This window comes from Oncorhynchus kisutch, linkage group LG8, assembly GCF_002021735.2.
Source record: "Oncorhynchus kisutch isolate 150728-3 linkage group LG8, Okis_V2, whole genome shotgun sequence".
Classification (NCBI taxonomy): domain Eukaryota; kingdom Metazoa; phylum Chordata; class Actinopteri; order Salmoniformes; family Salmonidae; genus Oncorhynchus; species Oncorhynchus kisutch.
The window spans coordinates 37,069,854-37,094,670 of record NC_034181.2 but is presented as its reverse complement, the minus strand read 5'-3'; the positions used below and the strand labels follow the sequence as shown (position 1 = coordinate 37,094,670).

Here is a 24,817-nt window from a genome sequence, read left to right as displayed (position 1 = left end):
CTGTGGTTGCTATACCAACAATCAAACTGAGGTAAAAAAAGTATGACGCTGCTCAAGTCATAAACATCTTGAGAACCAATGCCTAGCATCGACAGAAAAAGCATGTGTCACACACAGTCCATTCCAAATAACCTGAACTGCTTATCAAAAGAGATGAAATCTACACCACTATATGCATACAGAGCACTATGTTTGATGTTTAAGCTATTGTGGTAGAGTTGAGCTCCCCTGAACACAAAAAGCATTCCTCTACTATCAGTTACGGTGCAAAAGTACGACAGAAGTCAGAATGAGAGAGGAGAGGAGGGGAGGGTTGAGACACACACACATACATGTGCACACAAATCCATAGAGAGAAAGTAGAGGTGAAAGACAGGATGAAAGAGAATGAAAGATAGAAAGACAGAGAGTAAAGCACACATATTTCTCACACAGGAAAGCAACAGAAGCCACACACACTGGCCCACAAAACCGAAAAACCCCTAGTGGGTAAAACTCAGGGGATAGACTGAGATAAGGTAAGAGAGAGCAATACTAAACCCCTTTCCTATAAAAACAGATTGATTGGTAAAGTATTTAAATCTGGGGACAGTCCTGGATTGGTCGAATATGTGTGTATTGTAGAATTAAATCGAAATATTCTTCCATGAATTAATCTGCGTATGCCTGCTGTGTTGGATGTATCAAAGGACAATTCCGACACTTTTCAACATCATAATCACCATCTCCAGCACCCTACCAGTTCTACATAGGTGAAAACGCCGCGTTTCTGTGATCTGTGGTTAAAAAGATAAGAAGAAAGTTCCCCAAAAACGGCCATTTTCTCAACTTGTAGCAAGTTTCTTGCCAGAGGGTATTTTCTTTCTCCCCATGTCACCGCAAATTTGAAAATTACTATTTTTAAAATGACGATGTCATCAGGTAGAACTTTTTAACTTTATATATTTTTCTACAGAAAGTAGAAATGTGGCGTTTTCACATATGTAGACAGTGGTATTGTGCTGGAGATAATAACATGAGGTTGGAAAGTGGTGGTTGCCCTTTCAATTACAGAGACGGGATTATATGAAAACCTATTATGTATTTATTATCCTAAGGAATTTGACACCCACTACCATAAATGTTACTAAATACTTAGTAACACGTTTTCACATAGTGGGGATACCGTATGCGTCTCATGGTCTATCTCTCCGCCTTAGTGGACATCACCTCACAGGCTGAGCTTGCTCCAAATAAAGTAGCTATGCCCAAAAAAAGAAGGGGAGGGAAGGGGCTACACCAAAGAGATCAGAGCATTAGCAAAACAAACTAAAGAAACAAGGGAACACTGCAGAGCACAGAGATTGGCTGGAGGTCAAGCCAATGGGAAGACAGGTCGAGCAGAGGGAGTGGCTACCTTGTAGGCGACTCTTGGCGGACATTTCTTTCCCAAACCTAAGGGTGGGGACATGTGGAGGAGCATCTGATACATATCAAGGTACTTGATACGGCCACTTCACAGAGTAGGAAACAAAAAGCCAAATAAAGAAGGATGGAAAGTTAGAGGAGGAAAGGAACAAAATGTTTGTTTTTTTAAGAAACCAAAATGAATAGGAAAAAACAAAAACAGAAATCTGTGTTATTTAGATTTCCAGTAGCGACATGGAGATGGATGCCATCTTTGGCCACGGTGGACCAGGGATGCATCGGTGCGGTGGTGAACTCAGCTCAGGAGGAAGTGAGCTGCTCAGATCCCTGAGGGGAGACATGGGATGGAAGAGTGAGTCTGGAAGAGTGAGAAGAAGAACACACAGGATGCTGATGGGGAGAGAACGACAGCATTGTACGTAGTGTGGATGACGGCTTCTGCATGCTGAGAGACATCCAGGGAGGGTTCACCAGAAGCACGGAAACAAAGGTTTCAATGCCAGACTTTAAAAAAAATCTTAATGAATTAAAGACCTCCTTTCTCTTTACAACGTTTACGTCTAGGATCCCAAAAACACATTACAGTACGTAAAGACGTTGATCCGATTCAGACGTGTTCATGATCTGAATCAATTTAGGACTAAACATCCAAACGTAATGTTTAATCTAACTGTACATAGATAGGAGACGGAACAGGTGCAAACCAGAATGTGTTCACTGCATACCTCGACACATCATATAGAAAGTAAGCATTACATAGGGATTCCAATGTCAGGTAGAGTTGGGGTTTAACATGGCTTTGAAAGCTTTGTTTCCAGTCTGGCATCATTAACCAAAGCCAGTCAGTCTGGAAGGGCGGGTGCTAGTGTGTAGGCGAGTCATTGGTGCACAGCCATTCACTTAAGTCTCTTGGCATAGGAACACAAAGCACCCTAGTGGAGGAAATGTTCTGGGGTTGCTAACCTTGTACGCTACCCTATTAGGGCAGTTCTTCCCTAAGCCAAGAGGGGGTGAGATAATTCGTAACAAGTTGTACATATCGTTATAGCGAATCCGTCCGCTGCAAAAAGAACAAGCAGATATAAAAACAACAACTTCAGGACAGCTTCAAGAGAACAATGATCATCAGAGGGCTGACAGGGTACTAGGAGGTATGTTACCATACCGTACCCTCTACATGACACTACATGGAGGATTGTCAGCAAGTCACAAAGTATCAGGCAGGGATTAGGCAGTCCCCTCCATACTAGCAGCTGTAATACTAGATATCTCTCTGACTGGGCATAGAGGCACAGTAGGAGCACCAGCCAGCCAGATGGCTGAAGGGAGGGAGGGAGAGGGACACATACCAGGCAGCAGGGTCGTACTCAGCCCAAACACGGATGAACTCATCCAGATGATGAGGCCCCAGTATAGACGAGTCTCGAGTCAGGTACTCAAAGTTATCCATGATGACAGCCACAAACAGATTGAGCATCTGGAAGATACGATTCACAAGGATTTATGGGAATAGACACAGTATGCTGGCACAACACTAACTCCTAGTCCTACGTTTCAAATCAAATCCAACTTTATTTGTCACATGCACCGAATATAAGTGTAGACCTTACCGTGAAATGCTTACTTACAAGCCCTTAACCAACAGTGCAGCAGTGTACAAAACAAATGGAGGGGAGGGGGTCAATGTAAATAGTCCGGTGGCCATTTGATTAAGTGTTCAGCAGTCTTATGGCTTGGGGGTAGAAGCTGTTAAGGATCCTTTTGGTCCTAGACTTGGCGCTCCAGTAGCGCTTGCCGTGCGGTAGCAGAGAAAAAAGTGTGACTGGAGTCTCTGACACCGTCTATTATATAGGTCCTGGATGTCAGGAAGCTTGGCCCCAGTGATGTACTGGACCGTACGCACTACCCTATGTAGCGCCTTATGGTCAGATGCCATACCAGGTGGTGATGCAACCGGTCAAGATGCTCTCGAGGGTGCAACTGTAGAACTTTTTGAGGATCTGGGGACCCATGCCAAATCTTTTCAGTCACCTTTTCAGTCTCGCCGTCTTCACGACTGTCTTGGTGTGTTTGGACCATGATAGTTAGGTGGTGATGTGGACACCAAGGAACGTGAAACTCTTGACCCGCTCAACTACAGCCCTGTCAATGTTAATGTGTTCCTGTTCGGCCACGATCAGCTCCTTAGTCTTGCTCACATTGAGGGAGAGGTTGTTGTCCTGGCACCACACTGCCAGTTCTCTGACCTCCTCCTTATATGTTGTCTCATCATTGTCGGTGATCAGGCCTTTTTTATTTATTTTTTATTTTACCTTTATTTAACCAGGCAAGTCAGTTAAGAACAAATTCTTATTTTCAATGACGGCCTAGGAACAGTGGGTTAACTGCCTGTTGAGGGGCAGAATGACAAATTTGTACCTTGTCAGCTCGGGGGTTTGAACTTCCGGTTACTAGTCCAACGCTCTAACCACTAGGCTACCCTGCCGCCCCAAAGAAATACACCACTGTTGTTGTGTCGTACACCACTGTTGTGTCGTCAGTAAACTTAATGATGGTGTTGGAGTCATGCTTGGTCACGCAGTCATGGGTGAACAGGGAGTACAGGAGGGGACAAAGTGCACACCCCTAAGGGGCCCCTGTGTTGAGGATCAGTGTGGCAGAAGTGTTGTGCCTACCCTTACCACCTAGGGGGTGGCCCGTCAGGAAGTCCAGGATCCAGCTGCAGAGGGAGGTGTTTAGTCCCAGGGTCCTTAGCTTAGTGATGAGCTTCGTGGGCACTATGGTGTTGAACGCTGAGCTGTAGTCAATGAACAGCATTCGCACATAGGTGTTCCTTTTGTCCAGGTGGGAAAGGGCAGTGTGGAGTGCTATTGAGATTTTGTCATCTGTGGATCTGTTGGGGCTGTATGCAAATTGGAGTGGGTCTAGGGCAGGCCTGGGCAATTCCAGTCCTCGGGGGCCTGATTGGTGTCACACTTTTCACCCATCCCTTGCAATCACACCTGATTTAAACTAACTGCATTTTTAACTGAAGATCATGATTAGTTGATTATTGGAGTCAGGTGTGTTAGCTGGGGAAAAAGTGTGACACCAAATAGGCCCCCAGGACTGGAGTTGCCCAGGCCTGGTCTAGGGTATCCAGGAGGATGCTGTTGATGTGAGCCACGTCCAGCCTTTCAAAGCACTTCATGGTTACTGATGTGAGTGCTATGGGGCGGTAATCATTTAGGCAGGTTGCCTTTGCTTCCTTGGGCACAGGGATTATGGTGGTCTGCTTGAAGCATGTTGGTATTACAGACTTGGTCAGGGAGAGGTTGAAAATGTCAGTGAAGACACTTTGAGTACACGCCCTGGTTTTCCGTCTGGCCCTGCAGCTTTGTGAATGTTGACCTGTTTAAAGGTCCTGCTCACATTGGCTACCGAGGGCATTATCACAGTCATCCAGAACAGCTGGTGCTCTTGTGCATGCTTCAGTGTTGCTTGCCTCGAAGTGAGCATAAAAAGGCATTTATCTCGTCTGGTAGGCTCGCATCAACAGGCAGCTCACGTCTGGGTTTCCCTTTGTAGTCCGTAATATTTTTCAAGCCCTGCCACATCCGAAGAGCATAAGAGCCTGTGTAGTAGGATTCAATCTTAATCCTGTATTGATTGATGGTTCGTCTGAGGGCATAGTGGGATTTCTTAAAAGCGTCCGGATTAGTGTCCTGCTTCTTGAAAGCGGCAGCTCTAACCTTTAGCTCAATGCAGATGGTGCCTGTAATCCATGGCTTCTGGTTGGAATATGTACGTACAGTCACTGTTGGGACGACGTCGTCGATGCACTTGTTGATGAAGCCGATGACTGAGGTGGTGTATTCCTCAATGCCATTGGATGAACATATTCCAGTCTGTGCTAGCAAAACAGTCTTGTAGCGTAGCATCCGTGTCATCTGACCACTTCTGTATTGAGCGAGTCACTGGTACTTGCTGCTTTAGTTTTTGCTCGTAAGCAGGAATCAGAAGGATAGAATTATGGTCAGATTTGCCAAATGTAGGGTGGGGGCGAGCTTTGTATTGCATCTCTGTGTGTGGAGTAAAGGGTGGTCTATAGTTTTTTTTCTCCTGTGGTTGCACATGCTGGTAAAAAATGTGGTAAAACTGATTTAAGTTTGCCTGCATTAAAGTTCCCGGCCACTAGGAGCATCGCTTCTGGATGAGCATTTTCTTGTTTGCTTATGGCCTTATAGAGTTGGTTGAGTGCGGTCTTAGTGCCAGCATCGGTCTGTGGTGGTAAATAGACGGCTACGAATAATATAGATGAGAACTCTCTTAGTAGATAGCGAAGTCTACAGCTTATCATAAGGTACTCTACCTCAGGCGAGCAATATCTTGAGACTTCTTTAATATTAGACATCGCGCACCACCTGTTATTGACACCCCCCCACCGCTCATCTTACCAGACGTAGCTTTTCTGTTCTACCGGTGCATGGAAAATCCCGCCAGCTCTATATTATCCGTGTCGTCGTTCAGCCACGACTCGGTGAAACATAATATTACAGTTATTACAGTTTTTACAGATATTACAGTTTTAGCATAATCTTAATCGTACGTCATCAATTTTCTTTTACAATGATTGCACGTTAGCCAGTAGAACGGATGGCAGTGGGAGTTTACTCGCTCGCCTACGGATTCTCAGAAGGCAGCCCTACCTTCGCCCCCTTTTCCTCCGTCTTTTCTTTTCTCGTTAAAGGAAAAAGCTTCTTCCAGTTCGAAGTGAATAATCACTGATCTGATGTCCAGAAGTTATTTTTGGTCATAAGAGACGGCAGCAGCAACATTATGTACAAAATAAGTTTAAAAAATAAGTTAAAAAGGGAGCATGTAAAACGTCAGCCATCCTCTTCAGCGCCATCTTATTCAGATCATTGTCTAATGTTAACATCCCTTATTACTGCACATCAGCAGAACATCAATACAGTTACAGTGTATGTTGGATGACATCAGTACTAACCAGGAAAGAGCAGAGGAAGATGAAGGAGACAAAGTAGAAGTAGGCGAAGTCACTGCCACACTCCTTCCCCAGGTTGCCTGACCTCTCATCACAGGCTCTGTGACTCAAACACGACAGCATGATCTCATGCCACGCCTCCCCTGTGGCACTCCTGGAAAACAAGGGTGGACAGATGGACGGAAATACCTTTTGAGATTACAATGAACACCTCTAACAAAGTTATTGTGGAAGATGGTCACAGTGTACAACTCGGGCGACGTAAGATGTTGCTAGCTACATACAACCCCTGGCTTACAGAGTTACAGGAGAGGTAGGGGAAGGGAGAGGGAGAGGGAAATTGTAATAATGTTGTTGCTCCGTAAAGCAGAGGAAAGAGTGACTAAGGAAAAGGTGTATTTACCTGAACAGCAGCATGAGGGCCTGAAGAAAAGTGCGGAAGTTGTTGTGGTGAGTGATGGCTGTGTCCTCGTTGAGCTCAATGTTTCCAAACACCTGGTATAGTAAGGGATCGATTATACCCACAGATCATGCCAGTTTCTGCCTTACACTGCATAAATATTTTCTTATTTAATAAAAAATTAAATTTCACACCATTTTAGTCCGTAGGCGTGTATAAACCAATTATTTTGAGGGAACATTTTCAAGGGAGTCCAGGAAGGAAATGTTCATATTTGGAAAGAATGGAAGCAGCACTCACCTGCATACCAATGATGGCATAGATGAAGAACAGCATCGCTATCAGAAGGCAAACATAGGGCAGGGCCTGGAAGGACAAGAACACTGTTCAGCAAAGTGCTCTAAATGCAAGTAATGTATACAGTTTACTGTGTGTGTGTGTGTGTGTGTGTGTGTGTTACCTTGAAGGACTGGACGAAGGTCCACAGCAGGATACGGATGGTGTATCCCTGCCTCAGCAGCTTGATGAGACGAGCTGCTCTGAACAGCCTCAGAAAACTCAGATTCAACAGCCGGTCCTGCAGGACCAGAGACAAGAACACAGTCAACATTACACCCTTTTCACATGAGACAATCAAAATATGACTACATATGACGATGATGCAGACAAAACGACATGATTGTATTTGGCTGGTCCTGGTTCAGCTTGCTAAAGGAGGCCAAACAATACATACATACAGACCAGTTCACACAGTGCTGTAGCTTGTGTAAAGAAGGGAATGAGAAAGAGCAATGAGTGTAGTCACTCACCGTTGTCTATAAGAGCAGTTGTTTAACCGTGGCAGAATGTGGGCACATCAGTGAATACATTAAACAAGAGGACAATGCAGAGAGAGGGACAGGGAAAGGGAGAGGGAGGAACAAGGAAAAGTAAGAAAAATAGAAACAGTAATGACATACAGAAAGCCAGTAAAAGCTCAGAACACACACTTAAATCAGTCAATGCATTGGACAATGATACAGACATCTGGACAGATACTGTTGGATACTGGACAGATACTGTATCAATATGAGTATAGAACATCAATAAACAACTACTACAGGACGTGAGAGAAACATGTTGAGTGATTCACATAGTGCTCAGATGACAATAATGACACACACACACACACACACACACACACACACACAAACTGTTGCACTCAGCTGGACTCTGACTCTGAATTGCCTCACGTTATCAGATCCCATATCAGACATCAGTGATGAATCAATAGTGTTAACATGCAGCTCTGTTCACAAACTTTCTCTCTCCCCCTCTTTGTCTCTGCTATCAGTCCTGGACTGGAGCCAAGGCATCTTTGCTGAGATAGCTATTTAGCCTGTGTACGGGGCAGGCCCACATTGTAGGTCTCTGCATGTCAATCATACAATTCTGCCTCATTAGCAAGTAGTGTAATGTATATAGAGGAGAGTGGAAGAAACACGGTTTGTGCTGCGCTGGACTCTTAACTTACATTGATTTCTGTGACCACAATGTCAGTTATACTTCCCAGCACTGTCACAAAGTCAAACACGTTCCAGGCATCCTTCAGGTAATTCTGGAACAAGAGGGATTGAATATCACTCACAGACTCAAGGCATGCAGTGCATGAATTCAATAAGTATCAAATCATTGATCACTTTTGCCATATTGATAGCATGCAGCTAAACAGGAAGGATGATAAACCCACCAGCGGACCGAAGGCAATGATCTTCAGAATGCATTCCAGAGAGAAGAGGGCAGTGAAGACGATGTTGAAGTGCTTCAACATGGCCTCGTAGAAGTCTGGAGCTCCATGGAACTGGTGCAGAAAGGAGAAACCAGTGAAGAATAAACACCATTGTAAAGGCCTCTCGAGTGGCGCAGCGGTCTAAGGCACTGCATCGCAGTGTTGCGGCGTCACTACAGCCTGGGTTCGATCCCGGTCACAAATCAAATCAAATCAAATTTATTTATATAGCCCTTCGTACATCAGCTGATATCTCAAAGTGCTGTACAGAAACCCAGCCTAAAACCCCAAACAGCAAGCAATGCAGGTGTAGAAGCACAACTGGCCGTGACCGGGAGTCCCATAGGGCGTGATGCACAATTGGCCCAGTGTCGTCCGGGTTAGGGAAGGGTTTTGCCAGCGGGGGCTTTACTTGGCTCATTGCGCTCTAGTGGCTCCTTGTGGCGGGCCGGGGATCTGCAGGCTGACCACGGTCATCAGTTGAACAGTGTTTCCTCTGACACATTGGTGCAGCTGGCTTCCGGGTTAAGCGAGCAGGTGTTAAGAAGCGTGGCTTGGTGAGTCATGTTTCGGAGGACACTGCAACATCAACATTCGGAGGACACTGCAACTCCCCAACTCGCCCGTTGATAAGTTGTAGTGATGAGACAAGATCGTAATCACGAAATTGGGGGAAAAAAGGGGTTAAAAAAATGCTAATAATAAAAAAACACCATTGTAAATACAACTCATATTTATGTTGATTTATTTTCCATTTTTTACTTTAACTATTTGCACATCGTTATAACACCGTACATAGCCATACAATTACATTTGAAATGTCTCTATTCCTTTGAAACTTTTGTGAGTATAAGGTTTATTGTTCGTTCATATTTTATTGTTTATTTCACTTTTGTTTATTATCTATTTCACTTTCGTTGGCAATGTAAACATATGTTTCCCATTCCAATAAAACCATTTGAATTGAATTGAATGATCCTACTATATTTTCTGGTGAATGAGCCAGACTGTACTAACCTTCATCATGAGCACCACGGTGTTCAGGGCGATCATGATCATAATGGAGTACTCAAACGGAGGTGACACCACAAACTTCCACATCCGGTACTGGAAGGACTGCACGTTCTCTGGCATGTAACGTGTCATCTGCTTGGCGTTGATGGCAAAGTCAATGCAGGCTCTCTGAAAAGAACGAGACGGAAATGAACACTTACATCCAATGTTCTCTTTCATAATCGCCACCCATTTCCTCATTATCATCATCATGGTCATCAGCACCATCATCAGTCGTTAATCCGTTAGTCTTTCAAACATTGCCTTCATTAGGACCATGGATTTAACAAGTGACATCAATAAGGGATCATAACTTTCACCTGGATTCACCTTGTCAGTCTGTGTCATGGAAAGAGCAGGTGTTCTTAATGTTTTGTATATTCAGTGTTTATCTATCTGTGCACAGTTGAGTCGTCTCTAGGGTAGCATACAAACAGACACAGGGAAACATATGTTGTTTTAGTTTAGAATAGGAACTGACGGAGATATATTTACTATGGTTGCCTAATGGGGTCTCGGTAGACATGAGGTAGGGGGGACGGGGACGGCTCGCTGGCTTTGTGTCCGCCTGTGGAACCACAGATGGGGCTCCAGAATCAATCGTGGACCTGTGGACCTGTCACACTGGCCCTCAGCTGGGAGACTGTACTGTAGGCTCCACTGCAGCCTCACTGCCTCAACACGCACAACTGAACCCAGCATCAACAACAACAGCAGTGAGAGAGACTGTTCCTGCACTGAGTACTCAGCCTAATGAAAGGGTTTGGCATTATGATTGGCAACATCGAGCATAGTGAGCATAGTGAGCTGATGACCAACAAATCACAAATGGAGAGAGGGACCATTGAAGAAATATTAATTGTTATTCCTTTCCCTTACTTCCTGTTCCGTAAACTCTTAGAAAAAAGGGTTCCAAAAGGCTGTCCCCATAGGAGAACCCTTTTTGGTGCTGGGTAGAACCCTTTTTGGTTCCATGTAGAACCCTGTGTGGAAAGGACTCTACAAAAGGGTTCTACCTTGAACAAAAAAGGGGTTCTTCAAATGGTTCTCCTATGGGGACAGAAGAAGAACCCTTTTTGGTTCTAGATAGCACCTTTTTTTTTGGAAGAGTGTACTGTACCTCGTTTTTCTCCAGGCTGCACTCTGACATGGCCTTGTCTCCCTGCTCCTGGAAGGTAATGATGATCAAGGCCACAAAGATGTTGACGAAGAAGAAGGGGAAGACCACAAAGTAGACCACGTAGAAGATGGAGATCTCTATACGGTAGCCTGGACTGGGACCCTGGTCCTCAAAGGTAGCGTCCACAGAGTGCTTCAGAACACTGGAGAGGAACACAGGAACCATGCTGTCGGTATATGGAACCACTCACCACAACAGCCAAATGTAGTTAAACTACTACAACAAGTTTCCTACAGCAACTACAATATGACTAAGACCTAACTGGAAACGAGGACACCATTTCAAGTTCTACGTCTAAAATTAGGGACATAGTCAATTAAAAGCTTTTGTTAAAATGTAATAGGCATGTGATTAATGTTTAATGTTGATGATAGAAAGGTCCATTTTCATCAGCCGCGCTAAAATATTCCTTTCAGTAATAGCCCAACTGAGAGAGAGAGAGCCCAGCCACTTAGCCCTCCAGGTTATGAGGACTGAGTCTTATTTAATGGACTTCTACCCTGACCTAAATGACTCACCAGTCCATCATTTTTACATATCATGCATCACTGGATTATTTAATAACATAGCTAATTCAATGATTTCATTGAGGAGGACAGAGGATCCGGAATAAGAAGGAGAATTATGAACATGCCGGAAATTGCACAGACAACCCTCTCTGGTGTGCTGACCCGACAAGCCTGCGCACTTTGCTTGAATACGATATTAAAGACAATTACAGAGACTAGCACAGCACATTCTCAGAACATATCCCCAGGGCAGGCTTGTTCACCCTCTAATGTTCTAGTACTGGGTCTTTCTATAATTAATGGGGCCAATGTGTGACATTGGGATAAATGTTTTAAAATGGTTTGAAACAGAAATAAAAAGGGTTTTCATGCAGTTCCACATGCGCACTTAGATTAATAAAAGTGAATGTATGCAAATTGGCCCATAACTCCTCCTATTCAACATCATAGGCCCAGGACTATACATCCTTTAAGCAGGGTTCATACAGACATTGGCAAATGAAATTCAAGGACTCTCTTTTTCAAGCACTTAAGTGTAATTTTCAAGGACCGCAATGTTAAACAATTTTATAATTATAAAGAACATATAGGGCCTAATATAGAACACCCCCAAAAAAGCATGAATAAAAGTGTAGGCCTTTACCACTTGAAGAATAATGCCTTTCTTTGGCCTTGCCAATGCATTGATATTCAAGTTATTATTACATTCTAAAATATGTGAGAATAATGTGGACTTGCCTGACTAAAGAAATTGGATGCATGGTGATTTTTCTCCTAGCCTTTGTGGCCGACGCAGGCAAACATAACAAAGCCATGAACAGCGGCAGCATTAATCTCACCATTTGAATCTCACCATCGCTGTTCTATAATGAGAAAGTGACCAAAAAACAGGTTCCTTTTATAATGGAAGGATTTGTATGGAAAGTCAAGTTGAAGACAACATTAGATGATGTCCTCATAACCTGGGTTTTACCCCAACAAAGATGTCAGATTTTCAAGGGATGCCTATTCCAGTACTTGAATTTCTGAGCTCCAATTTCAAGTTCAAGTAGGGCTACTTCAAGCCCCTTGTATTGTTTAAAATGGCAGGTGTTAACATGGAAAACAACATGTATTTGTCATGATATTTCATTACCAGATCATGTTGTGAATAAGCCCACCAGGCTGTATAATTTGATGTCATTGTATCCAGAATAATATCACGTAGTAGACTCGGTGTCCAATCCGAGGCACAAAAACACGTGAAAATATGAAGTCAATACCTTGATGCTTTCTCTGTTAGATCTAACGAGACACTGGCTGTAAATCAAATGGGCAACAACAGATGATCACCATCAATTCGCTAGGGACATTAGATCCAATGTGGGTCCAGGCAAAGTGGTTTTCACCGGCAAAACGAACGAGACACCAGAATATTCTGGACATTCCTTTGCGATCACCTTTTTTTCCAGCACTTGGGCTGTTGTTGCATCGCATGCACTATCACAACAGCTGTTCGTCACTTCCCTGTTATTCGGAAAATTCCTTCCTTGATCAGATGATGATGTGTGAAAATATAAAAATTATTACGTCGTAACTAATCAGCTGGACACCAAATGGCATCCAACAAGTATGATGCATAATTATTGAAAATGTTTTAAGTTTTACATTTCAAGGTAAGGGGACTCTTTCGGTTAGAAGCATTTGATTTTGCAATGCATACATTATTTTGGTTTTCTGTGCCCATGAAAGCTGTTTTCACCCCATAACATAAGGAGACAGGAAATGTTATGTAGTTAAAGTGCATTTCTGAGATCTTTACACAACTCCTGAATTTGATTGAATATTCTGTACAGTTGAAGTCGGAAGTTTACATACACTGTAGCCAAATACATTTAAACTCAGTTTAGCACAATTCCTGACATTAAATCAGAGTAAAAATCCCCTGTCTTAGGACAGTTAGGATCACCACTTTATTTTAAGAATGTGAAATGTCAGAATAATAGTAGAGATAATTATTTATTTCAGCTTTTATTTATTTCATCACATTCCCAGTGGGTCAGAAGTTTACATATACTCAATTAGTATTTGGAAGTATTGCTTTAAATTGTTTAACTTGAGTCAAACATTTTGGGTAGCCTTCCACAAGCTTCCTACAACAAGTTGGGTGAATTTTGGCCCATTCCTCCTGACAGAGCTTGTGTAACTGAGTCAGGTTTGTAGGCCATCTATTTTGTGAAGTGCACCAGGCCCTCCTGCAGCAAAGCACCCCCACAACATGATGTTGCCACCCTTGTGCATCACGGTTGGGATGGTGTTATTCGACTTGCAAGCTTCCCCCTTTTTCCTCCAAACATAATGATGGCCATTATAGCCAAACAGTTCTATTTTTGTTTCATCAGACCAGAGGATATTTCTCCAAAAAGTACAATCTTTGTCCCCATGTGCAGTTGCAAACCATAGTCTGGCTTTTTTATGGTGGTTTTGGAGCAGTGGCTTCTTCCTTGCTGAGCGGCCTTTCAGGTTATGTTGATATAGGACTCGTTTTACTGTGGATATAGATACTTTGTACCTGCTTCCTCCAGCATCTTCACAAGGTCCTTTGGTTGAAAAACAAGTTTTAATGACTCCAACCTAAGTGTATGTAAACTTCTGACTTCAACTGTATATTATATCTTAATAATATCATGACATTAACTAAATTGACAGATATCAATGACTTATCAACAGCTCTAACAAGTTGTCCAGTGTAGGAAATCCTCGCTGGTAGCCTAGTTTATAGAAAAACCCTATTGTTCTACTGTCTGTCTGTGTCTGTATGTCTGAGAGACACCAGACCGACCACAGCACATTCTCAGTACATATCCCATGTCATGTTTACCCATTCTACTTCCTGTCTGTCTGAGAGGCATCAGGCCACAGCACATTCTCAGAACATAACCCCAGGCCTGTTCACCTCCTACTGGTATACTGTTATACTGTCTGTATGTCTGCCTGCAGCCCAGAGCACATTCTCAGAACATATCCCCAGGGCTGTTCGCTGTTCGCTGTCTGTCTTGTCTGTCTGTCTGTCTGTCTGTCTGTCTGTCTGTCTGTCTGTCTGTCTGTCTGTCTGTCTGTCTGTCTGTCTGTCTGTCTGTCTGTCTGTCTGTCTGTCTGTCGTCTGTCTGTCTGTCTGTCTGTCTGTCTGTCTGTCTGTCTGTCTGTCTGTCTGTCTGTCTGTCTGTCTGTCTGTCTGTCTGTCTGTCTGTCTGTCTGTCCTGTCTGTCTGTCCTGTCTGTCTGTCTGTCTGTCTGTCTGTCTGTCTGTCGTCTGTCTGTCTGGTCTGTCTGTCTGTCTGTCTGTCTGTCTGTCTGTCTGTCTGTCTGTCTGTCTGTCTGTCTGTCTGTCCCTGTCTGTCTGTCTGTCTGTCTGTCTGTCTGTCTGTCTGTCTGTCTGTCTGTCTGTCTGTCTGTCCTGTCTGTCTGTCTGTCTGTCTGTCTGTCTGTCTGTCTGTCTGTCTGTTGTCTGTCTGTCTGTCTGTCTGTCTGTCTGTCTGTCTGTCTGTCTGTCTGTCTGTCTGTCTGTCTGTCTGTCTGTCTGTCTGTCTGTCTGTCTGTCTGTCTGTCGGTCTGTCTGTCTGTCTGTCTGTCTGTCTGTCTGTCTGTCTGTTCTGTCGTCTGTCTGTCTGTCTGTCTGTCTGTCTGTCCTGTCTGTCTGTCTGTCTGTCTGTCTGTCTGTCTGTCTGTCTGTCTGTCTGTCTGTCTGTCTGTCTGTCTGTCTGTCTGTCTGTCTGTCTGTCTGTCTGTCTGTCTGTCTGTCTGTCTGTCTGTCTGTCTGTCTGTCTGTCTGTCTGTCTGTCTGTCTGTCTGTCTGTCTGTCTGTCTGTCTGTCTGTCTGTCTGTCTGTCTGTCTGTCTGTCTGTCTGTCTGTCTGTCTGTCTGTCTGTCTGTCTGTCTGTCTGTCTGTCTGTCTGTCTGTCTGTCTGTCTGTCTGTCTGTCTGTCTGTCTGTCTGTCTGTCTGTCTGTCTGTCTGTCTGTCTGTCTGTCTGTCTGTCTGTCTGTCTGTCTGTCTGTCTGTCTGTCTGTCTGTCTGTCTGTCTGTCTGTCTGTCTGTCTGTCTGTCTGTCTGTCTGTCTGTCTGTCTGTCTGTCTGTCTGTCTGTCTGTCTGTCTGTCTGTCTGTCTGTCTGTCTGTCTGTCTGTCTGTCTGTCTGTCTGTCGTCTGTCTGTCTGTCTGTCTGTCTGTCTGTTTCTGTCTGTCCTGTCTGTCTGTCTGTCTTGTCTGTTCTGTCTGTCTGTCTGTCTGTCTGTCTGTCTGTCTGTCTGTCTGTCTGTCTGTCTGTCTCTGTCTGTCTGTCTGTCTGTGTCTGTCTGTCTGCGTCTGTCTGTCTCTGTCTGTCCTGTCGATCTGTCTGTCTGTCTGTCTGTCTGTCTGTCTGTCTGTCTGTCTGTCTGTCTGTCCTGTCTGTCTGTCCTGTCTGTCTGTCTGTCTGTCTGTCTGTCTGTCTGTCTGTCTGTCTGTCTGTCTTTCTGTATGTCTGTCTGTCTGGTCTGTTGTCTGTCTGTCCTGTCTGTCTGTCCTGTCTGTCTGTCTGTCCTGTCTGTCTCCGTCTGTTGTCTGTCTGTCTCTGGGTGTCTGTGTCTGTCTGTCCTGTCTGTCTGTCTGTCTGTCTGTCTGTCTGTCTGTCTGTCTGTCTGTCTGTCTTCTGTCTGTCTGTCTGGTCTGTCTGTCTGTCTGGTCTGTCTGTCTGTCTCCGTCTGTCTATCTCTGTCTGTCTCTGTCTGTCTGTGTCTGTCTGTCTGGTCTTTCTCATTCTCTATGTCTGTCTGTCTGTCTGTCTGTCTGTCTGTCTGTCTGTCTGTCTGTCTGTCTGTCTGTCTGTCTGTCTGTCTGTCTGTCTGTCTGTCTGTCTGTCTGTCTGTCTGTCTGTCTGTCTGTCTGTCTGTCTGAACATATCCCCACCAAAGACTTCAACTCTATAAAGCTACTGAAAAGGAGCCTGGAAAGTGGACTTACTCAGGCCAGCCCTCTCCGGTGGACACAGTGAAGAGAGTGAGGAAGGCCCAAAGCACGTTGTCATAGTGGAACTCATACTTCTTCCACACCCGAGGCTGGGCGGCCACCTCATCTTTATCATAGTCCAGGAAATTACCTCTGTTTAAAAGAGAGAGAGAGAGAGAGAGAGAGAGAGAGAACAACTTACTGCACACGAACACATACAGGAATATGAATATTCAGATACTCCTTTGATTAGGTTGACAAGACACTGTCCATGTGACAAATCAATAAGATACCCAAACAAAAACACATAATTAATGCAATTGTCTTCAACGCAGCACTGGGCTGTTCTTCTCTCTATGGGGGAAGATACAGCATATATACAGCAGTATGTGGACACCCCTTCAAATGAATGGATACGGTTATTTCAGCCACACCTGTTGTTGACAGGTGTGTAAAATCGAGCACACAGCCATGCAATCTCCATAGACAAACATTGGCAGTAGAATGGCCTTACTAAATAGCTCAGTGACTCACCGTCATAGGATGCCACCTTTCCAACAAGTCAGTTCGTCAAATTTCTGCCCTGCTAGAGCTGCCCCGGTCAACTGTAAGTGCTGTTATTGTGAAGTGGATACGCCTAGGAGCAACAACGGCTCATCTGCAAAGTAGTAGGCCACACAAGCGTAGCGCGTAAAAATCATCTGTCCTCGGTTGCAACACTCACTACCGAGTTCCAAGCTGCCTCTGGAAGCAATGTCAGCACAATAACTGTTTGTCGGGAGCTTCATGAAATGGGTTTCCATGGCCAAGCAGCCGCACACAAGCCTAAGATCACCATGTGCAATGCCAAGCGTTGGTTGGAGTGGTGTAAAGCTTGCCGCCATTGCACTCTGGAGCAGTGGAAACGCGTTCTTTAGAGTGATGATCACGCTTCACAATCTGGCAGTCCGATGGACGAATCTGAGTTTGGTGGATGACTGGCCTGCAAAGAACTGTGCAAAGCTGTCATCAAGGCAAAGGGTGGCAACTTTGAAAAATCACAAATATAAACTTTTTTAGTTTTGGTTACTACATGATTCCATATGTGTTATTTAATAGTTTTGATGTCTTCACTATTATTCTACAATGTAGAAAATCGTAAAAGGAAAGAAAAACCCTGGAATGAGTAGTTGTGTCCAAACTTTTGACTGGTACTGTAATCAACTCACCGTTACTGCTCTTAAATATATATAGCTAAAGCCTACCATCTGTGTTGATATGGCCAGTAATCACTTTGCCACATGAAAGGTAAACAAACAAACAAACAGGCAAATATAGCCTACAAGTGGATTCAGCACCACGGACAGTGATCGCAAATCCCGCGATAAGACAGTTAGATCCAACAGAGATAAGTGGAAGATGTATTTTTTGGGACAAAATGATCAATGAAAAACAATAACAAAAACAGGCTTCCTACAAGTCACTGACACCTTTCAGGAAATGGGCATCACACATAATGAGTCCAAACATTTCACAGAAGTTGGACAAAAATAATGTCCAATATACATTTAAAAAAAGCGGAATGTCTGTTGACTGTTTTGCTGCTTGTGATATTTTAACAAAACATTTGTGATGTACATAAATAAAGCAACTGTGTGCGCCACCGTTGGCATAATCATAACCAAGTGAGTAACCCCGAAGACCAGCTTTTGGTCGGTCTTAAATAGTCCTAGTTGTGCTCACTGAAATTGCCATATTGGCGCACATTTTCAAGAACAGACCGCCAATATTTCCACCCCTCCCACCTCAGCACAAGCCAGCTGATGTTAGACAGGTAATTTGTCAAACCTGACGTACTGGAAAATGCGCCAGTTTTTACATAACGAAATTGGAAACAACGGTGCGTTTGCCTCCTTAAATCCAGTCAAAAATAGAGCCCTTGGGCCGTACCACCACAGCTGCCCTGGAGGGGCCGCCATCTCTAGAGCTGTTACCGTTATTCCATGGTTTGCTATATTAATGTTGGGCCCAGTGCCTTGGTGCCAACTTTGCTCATCTGCCTTCTCCTGTTAATTTCAAAATGCCCTTTCTTCTTGTGCCAGGCTTGGTCAGTGTACTGTACTGTAAACCTACCTGCAGTCTTTCTCCAGGCTCTTGGACTCGTCGGTGCAGTAGAAGAACTTTCCCTTGAACAGCTGCACGGCGATGACAGCGAAGATGAACATGAAGAGCATGTAGACTATGAGGATGTTGAACACGTTCTTCAGGGAGTTGACCACACAGTCAAACACAGCCTGAGAGAGGACACACACACGCACAAACACACACACACGCGCACACACACACACACACGCACAAACACACACGCGCACACACACGCGCACACACACGCACACACACACGCACACACACACAGAGAAACATGGGGCTGGGTTAGATACAGTACACGCTGATGACTCTGTCCTGACAACACTCATCAATAAGTCAACACCAGTGAATACACGTGTAGTGTACAGGTCAGATAAAGTCCTCTTCCGTACCTTCAGCTTGGGTAGGCGTTTGATGGTCTTGAGGGGCCGTAAGACTCGCAGAACTCTGAGGGACTTGATGGTGCTGATGTCCTTTCCTTTGGACCCTCTGCACAAGAAAAACACTAAGTTAGACAGCAAACCTTGTATTCAGAAACGGCTAAGAACAACAATTGCATTAAAAAAGAGGCAAACCACTCGTGACAAAAGTCAAAAGCTTGTTGAAGAATCACTGTTGCTTCTACAAGTTTCATGAATGGAAAGGTTTAGACTAAGAAACAGAAAGCATTTGAAGAATGCTCTCTGACGGTCTTTACCGAACGTGAATGGAAATGTTCTTACAATCTAAGGAAATGGGGTTAGGAGAACGTTTGTTATTTACATTACCATCTCCCACTACTAAAGACATTGCATTTCTAATAATACTTCCAAAATGATTTGTGTTTGAAAAATACAACAGAATAATAATTGAGGTAAACATTTTTTTGTCAAAGCTGTAGATACCCTTGGTACAGATAATTGTTTGTGACAACCAACCACCCAGCCCCAACTGAGAATGGATTAGTAATCTCACTGTAGGCTCATGCCTCTCCAGACCATTCAGATAGGTGTACTGTAGCATGTAATCCTGGATTACATGAGCGAATTGGACAGTTTGTGGATGTATAGCATGCAGAGTAGTTATCCCACAGCAATACACCTTCTCTGAGAGTTACATCTCAACACATATTTCTCCATGCAAATAGCACCCAAAAAATAAATCAAGTACGCTCGCACTACAGACTGTACATCAGGTTTCTGCAGAAGAACCCATATCCAGTGGCAAAAAAAAATCGGCTGTGACATTTCTTTTAAAGGAACCAATGCTGTTTTCATACACAAATCCTGCTCGTTAAGCTGAGATGGTGAGACTGACAAAGGAAAAGATGAAAGGATGTCAGTGTAGAGTATTATGACTCACGGGGAAATACAGGAACGAGAGATGTAATAGACTTTCTCAGATACAATGGGCGGAAAAACAGAACATCTTTTCAGAATCAGAATCCCATTAAGCCTCCGTGTATATTAATGTTCTCTACAGACTCAGAAGAGCTCATGCTGAATCATCACCTTGGGGAGCTGTGAGAATAGCAATACAAGCGACTCGCAACACAGGCATCTCCAAATCAAATACAATGAAGTGGTACAAAATACTGCATGTTATATCAAATGTAAAATAATTGACCAATGTACAGTACACAAAATGGTCATGTATTTAAGGTCAATCATCCCATTGGTGAATCATGGATTTGAATGACTCCAATAAACAGTCGGCAACACATAAATAACCAGTCAAAGATACTACGTGACACTTCACATTAATAAATGCTATAGAAATAGACCTATTCAACATACAGTACAGTCAACAACATTTATATCACAATGTAAAATGTTCCAGCACCCATGTCACTCAATCACATCTCTGTCTCAAATCTAGAGAGATTTCTCTGAAAAGGTGAACGCCTCTGTTGTTAAAGTAAATCCTACCATAGCAGTCACTCATTTTCAACTGAGAGATAAAGACGAACTTGTAAAGATCGCAGCATCTGGTGAAGATGATTAACATGGCACCAACAAGACAGTCCAGGAGGAGGCAAATGGCAACAGAGAGAAACAAATCTGCCAGCACCCTTCATTTTCCCCTACTCTGCCCTGCCTCCCCCCTCTGTCTGCTGTCAGCTGCCATCACACACACACACACACACACACACACACACACACACACACACACACACACACACACACACACACACACACACACACACACACACACCCAAGTGGGATGCTGTAACTCTGGCCATGTTGTAACCCTGGCTGGTATGCCCAACACAGCATGGACATGTGATATGACGCTGAGGTTCCTCCCTCCCACAGCCTCCGTTACAGCTCTACTCTACCACAGCAGCATGCAACATTCATGCTCTGATACGCATTAGTCCAGCATGCTTTTTTTCACAGTAAGTAGAGCCCGTGGTTTGAGATCACAAAACACTCACACATGTTAAACCACACATGACATTCTGATAGCTTTCAAAGGACGCTTGACCAGCTTGGAGAAAAACATGTGACTTGGGAGTTTCATTGCGAGCGCTTTGAGTTTTCTAAAGGGGCTGGACGGTGACAGAGCTATGAGACGCCAAGACAGTGGTTAAATGTGTAATGAGGACATCATTCTCAGGTACAGGTGGCTGGCGTGTCCCATATGTCATGTCCCTGGAAGGAGAACAAAGCGGTCATCCAAAATAACCACCATGTCCTGTCTGAGCACTGGCTATTTTTACTACTACTCTAAAGGTAGTCCTACAGATGTAGGATCTTGATTTGACCCATTTTGCTACAGCAGGAAAATAATCCCTGCAGCAACAGGAAATTTGAATTATTATGTGGATTATAATTCATGGACATTCCCTAACATTTTCGTTAGGGAAAATCAGGTCTGAAATTTCAAAGGGGAAATTACAAACTTCAGAAACTTTTTTAATCCTCAAATACACTACAAGTTTAAAATATCCTGCATTGCAGGAAGGTTCTCCTGCAACAGGGTGATCAAATTAAGATCCTACATCTGTAGTTCTCTCTCTGTCAGTGTGGAACAAGACTGTATTATGTTTTAATATAGGCACTGACATGGCTATGCTTGGTCTCCTAGTTTAACAGAATAAACACAAATGTGTGTTATAATAGCTCAGAGTATTTGACTTGGTCCATAGAAGCTTGAAAATGAACACAAAGAGTCTGCTGTACATAATGATTAGAATGGCCAGCATAGTTAGTGCTGATGCTGGGATTTGGCCCAATCATCAATTATGAACACGTTTTACTTGAGCATCCATTTACAGTAAGATTGGAGAGTGCTCTTTAATTACTTGCTACTTTTATTTCTTATTTTTATTCATCTTTTTTTTTTTACTAAACTGTCGGTTAGGAGCTTGTAAGTAAGCGTTTCACTGTTAGGTCTACACCTGTTCTATTCGGCACATGTGACAAATCAAATTGGATTTGAACACCCAGAAAGAGAAAGAGAGGTTTCTATTGAAAGCTATCAGAGTGACATGGCAAAGGCTCCTGGACTGTAAAGGAAACCCTTTACTCATACAGGTTTAGTGATATGATCCTGGCCTAAGCAGAAGAAAGAGGGGTAGAGGGGAGAGGGGGGTCCCCACCTGGGCACACCTTGTGGCGGTCTGACGGGGGAAAACAGTAAAGGGAAAAAACAAGATAAAGAGCACAATTATGGCGTCTTCCCACACATAGAAAATATGACAGGTACAATCTAAACAATTACGACACGGTGAATGGGAATAGGCCTATGATGTATGAAATTGAGATGGTTGTCATTGACTGTACTAGTCTGTCAGTGACAGACAGTTGAATGCTATTGTGAAAGTGTGAGGAACTGATTCGACTAGAAAAGGAACTCGCCAAATGACAATCTCGGCCATAATGACACTTCTTCAAGGATGACTGGGTTGCAAAATGGCTTTAATTTTTTCAAGGAAATGTTCCTAAAACTCAGGTTTTGTTTGCCAAAAGACACTCCTGACACTTGTTTTGGTGGCACAGGTAAGAGTGTGTTTCCTGTGTACTAGCAGACATTTCCAACAGACAGAGGACATCTGACAGATGTGGAACGTCTGAAGGGAGATGGAATGGTGACACGTGGTTGTGAGATTCAAGGAAGCAACACCGCACAAACAGTGTGTCGCTGACACATCACGGTGGCGGTACGGTTCATTCACAATGAGTCGGTGGATCACATTGACATGACAGACAGAATGAGGACCGGGACATGCAGGGAGAATAATATCCATCGATCAACATCAACACGCCTGGCTGTCTGTCAGAGTGGCTAGGGGAGAGTGATAGATACTAGAGGCAGTGCTGTAGACAAACAAAGTGGGGATGGAGGGTGGTACCGTATGGTCACTAAGCAGTCACCAATATAGATACCTTGATGACACCATAACAGTTTAAACACACTCTGAGATTCCATGCAGAGATGTAAAGAGCTCCTCGGGCTCTAAAGTGGCGTTATTTCTTACTCCCTTGTATGAGTAGTTGCCACTTAATGAAATGTGTTTGGTGAGTAGGTCCATTTGTAATGAAAACATGAGCTGATATAGAGCAGTAGGATCCTTCTTATCACAGCAACACATGTATTTGTCTAGTGCGGTCCTGGTGAATATGTAGTCCCACTGAGGTGACATTGTCCCCTATAGCGGAGGGGAACATGGAGCAGGACAGAGGATCTGTGGTCAAGCAGATAAATATGAGAGAAGACAAGTGGACTATGAAAAGATGACGAGAAGAGAGAGAGATGATTGTGTCCCAGAACAAAACGGGCCTATGGACTGAGCATAGACCCTGTTAGCTCACACAAACAGAGACAGGCAAGATGAGAGAGAAAGAGAGAGAGAGAGAGAGAGAGAGAGAGAGAGAGAGAGAGAGAGAGACAGAGAGAGAGAGAGAGAGAGAGAGAGAGAGAGAGAGAGAGAGAGAGAAAGCATTACCCCATGAAGCTCCTTCAAGAGATCCAAGCCACAAGGAAACAGAAAAGGAACTTTGAGTCAACAGCACACATAACACTTGTGTAAACACACACACACACACACACACACACACACACACACACACACACACACACACACACACACACACACACACACACACACACAGCATGAAATAAAGCATTTTGTGGAGGTTAATTTAACGCAATCACAATCCTTACTGCAAAACACCTCAACTATAAGCAAATAAACATGACATTATGCATTCCTATTTTCCCATTGTGTTGTTATGGAACTAATGGTAGGTTCTGGCAGCAGCAGCAGCATTACCAGATGTACAGGATAATTACCCTAAACCCACGGAGACTCTCTCTCCCGGACTAAACCCAGTGCTTCACCTGAATTGACATATTCTCATTCTTACAAATAATCACAACAATTTGCCCAAAAACCCATCCCAAAGACTGAGCCCATAATGAATACAATATTCCAGCAATAAGAGGTAGCAGACATCATCATTCAGGAGGACATATTATATTGTGGTGATACAAGGAATTTGATTCTGAGGAATTTAACCGATGGGAAATGACAGATGAATCGCAGCACATGTAAATTCAAAAGAGAAAAGTATTTCTGGGAAAGTGCAGCTTATCAGGTTCTTCTGTCAAATTTGCCTTGTGCAATTATTTTATTTCATGAAATGATGAACGTTACTAAGAATATATATAACTTACGAAAATGCAAATGCCACCAGTGCGCCACTGACCACAATGAAGTCCAGAATGTTCCAAAGATCTCTGAAGTAAGAACCAGGATGGAGCAGGAGGCCCAGGTCAACCATCTGGACCAATCAGAGAGCAGGGTTAGACGGCTACAGAACACTGAGGTTGGAGCAACCTCCTATAGTCCTACAATGTATTCAATTAAAGTGCTCTCATTTAGTAATGCATTTCAATAAACACGGCACGTAGCATGAGGCCAATACAACCATAGGAGTAACAGAATGAAAAACAAAGAAATCAATTCTAGACAAATATATCGGGGAAATCTAAGACAGCTGCCCAAAAAGCATCTGAAAACATGTTATTTTTGTTCAGTCATGTAGTAAAAATGTAATTTAATGACACGCGCCTATCCAAGCGCTTACCTTAATCACCATCTCAAATGTGAAAACTCCCGTGAAGACGTAGTCCAGATACTTGAGCACCTGAACAGGAGAGAGTAAGTGCAAGAGAAAAACACAGCCAAGAGGCAATGCAAAAGTAATTATTCCTCTAGCTCATTTGAACAGCTGCCTGATCTTCTCCTTGCTGACGGATATGTCTGGAAGAACTTGGTTGTCACACCTGTTGTTGTTTTTTGAAATGTCAAACTGAGTCAAATCAATTCAAATCTTATTGGTCGTGTACACAGTTATGCAGATGTTATCGCAGGTGCAGTGCAACAGTGCAGCAATATCTAGCAATACGACAACAATACACACAAATCCTCAAAATT

General features: G+C 43.6%; 1 protein-coding gene across 4 annotated transcripts in view; it reads right to left on the bottom strand.

Annotated features, from left to right (window-relative positions):
* LOC109895754 (voltage-dependent N-type calcium channel subunit alpha-1B) overlaps positions 1–24,817 on the bottom strand; it is a 139,378-nt gene that overhangs the window by 16,100 nt on the left and 98,461 nt on the right. For 2 of the 4 annotated variants that reach the window (XM_031830253.1, XM_031830252.1), the window contains 16 exons: positions 24,468–24,527; positions 24,055–24,161; positions 18,786–18,882; positions 18,379–18,539; positions 16,282–16,419; positions 10,736–10,937; positions 9,580–9,744; positions 8,524–8,634; positions 8,308–8,391; positions 7,604–7,609; positions 7,255–7,371; positions 7,095–7,160; positions 6,798–6,889; positions 6,398–6,548; positions 2,757–2,884; positions 1,397–1,493 (listed from right to left, as the gene is read on the bottom strand). In XM_031830253.1, coding sequence (XP_031686113.1) covers positions 1,397–1,493; positions 2,757–2,884; positions 6,398–6,548; positions 6,798–6,889; positions 7,095–7,160; positions 7,255–7,371; positions 7,604–7,609; positions 8,308–8,391; positions 8,524–8,634; positions 9,580–9,744; positions 10,736–10,937; positions 16,282–16,419; positions 18,379–18,539; positions 18,786–18,882; positions 24,055–24,161; positions 24,468–24,527 — 1,782 coding nt within the window. Of the gene's footprint in view, positions 1–1,396; positions 1,494–2,370; positions 2,468–2,756; positions 2,885–6,397; positions 6,549–6,797; positions 6,890–7,094; positions 7,161–7,254; positions 7,372–7,603; positions 7,610–8,307; positions 8,392–8,523; positions 8,635–9,579; positions 9,745–10,735; positions 10,938–16,281; positions 16,420–18,378; positions 18,540–18,785; positions 18,883–24,054; positions 24,162–24,467; positions 24,528–24,817 lie in introns of all 4 variants that reach the window. The other 2 variants (XM_031830250.1, XM_031830251.1) reach the window with 2 other exon arrangements.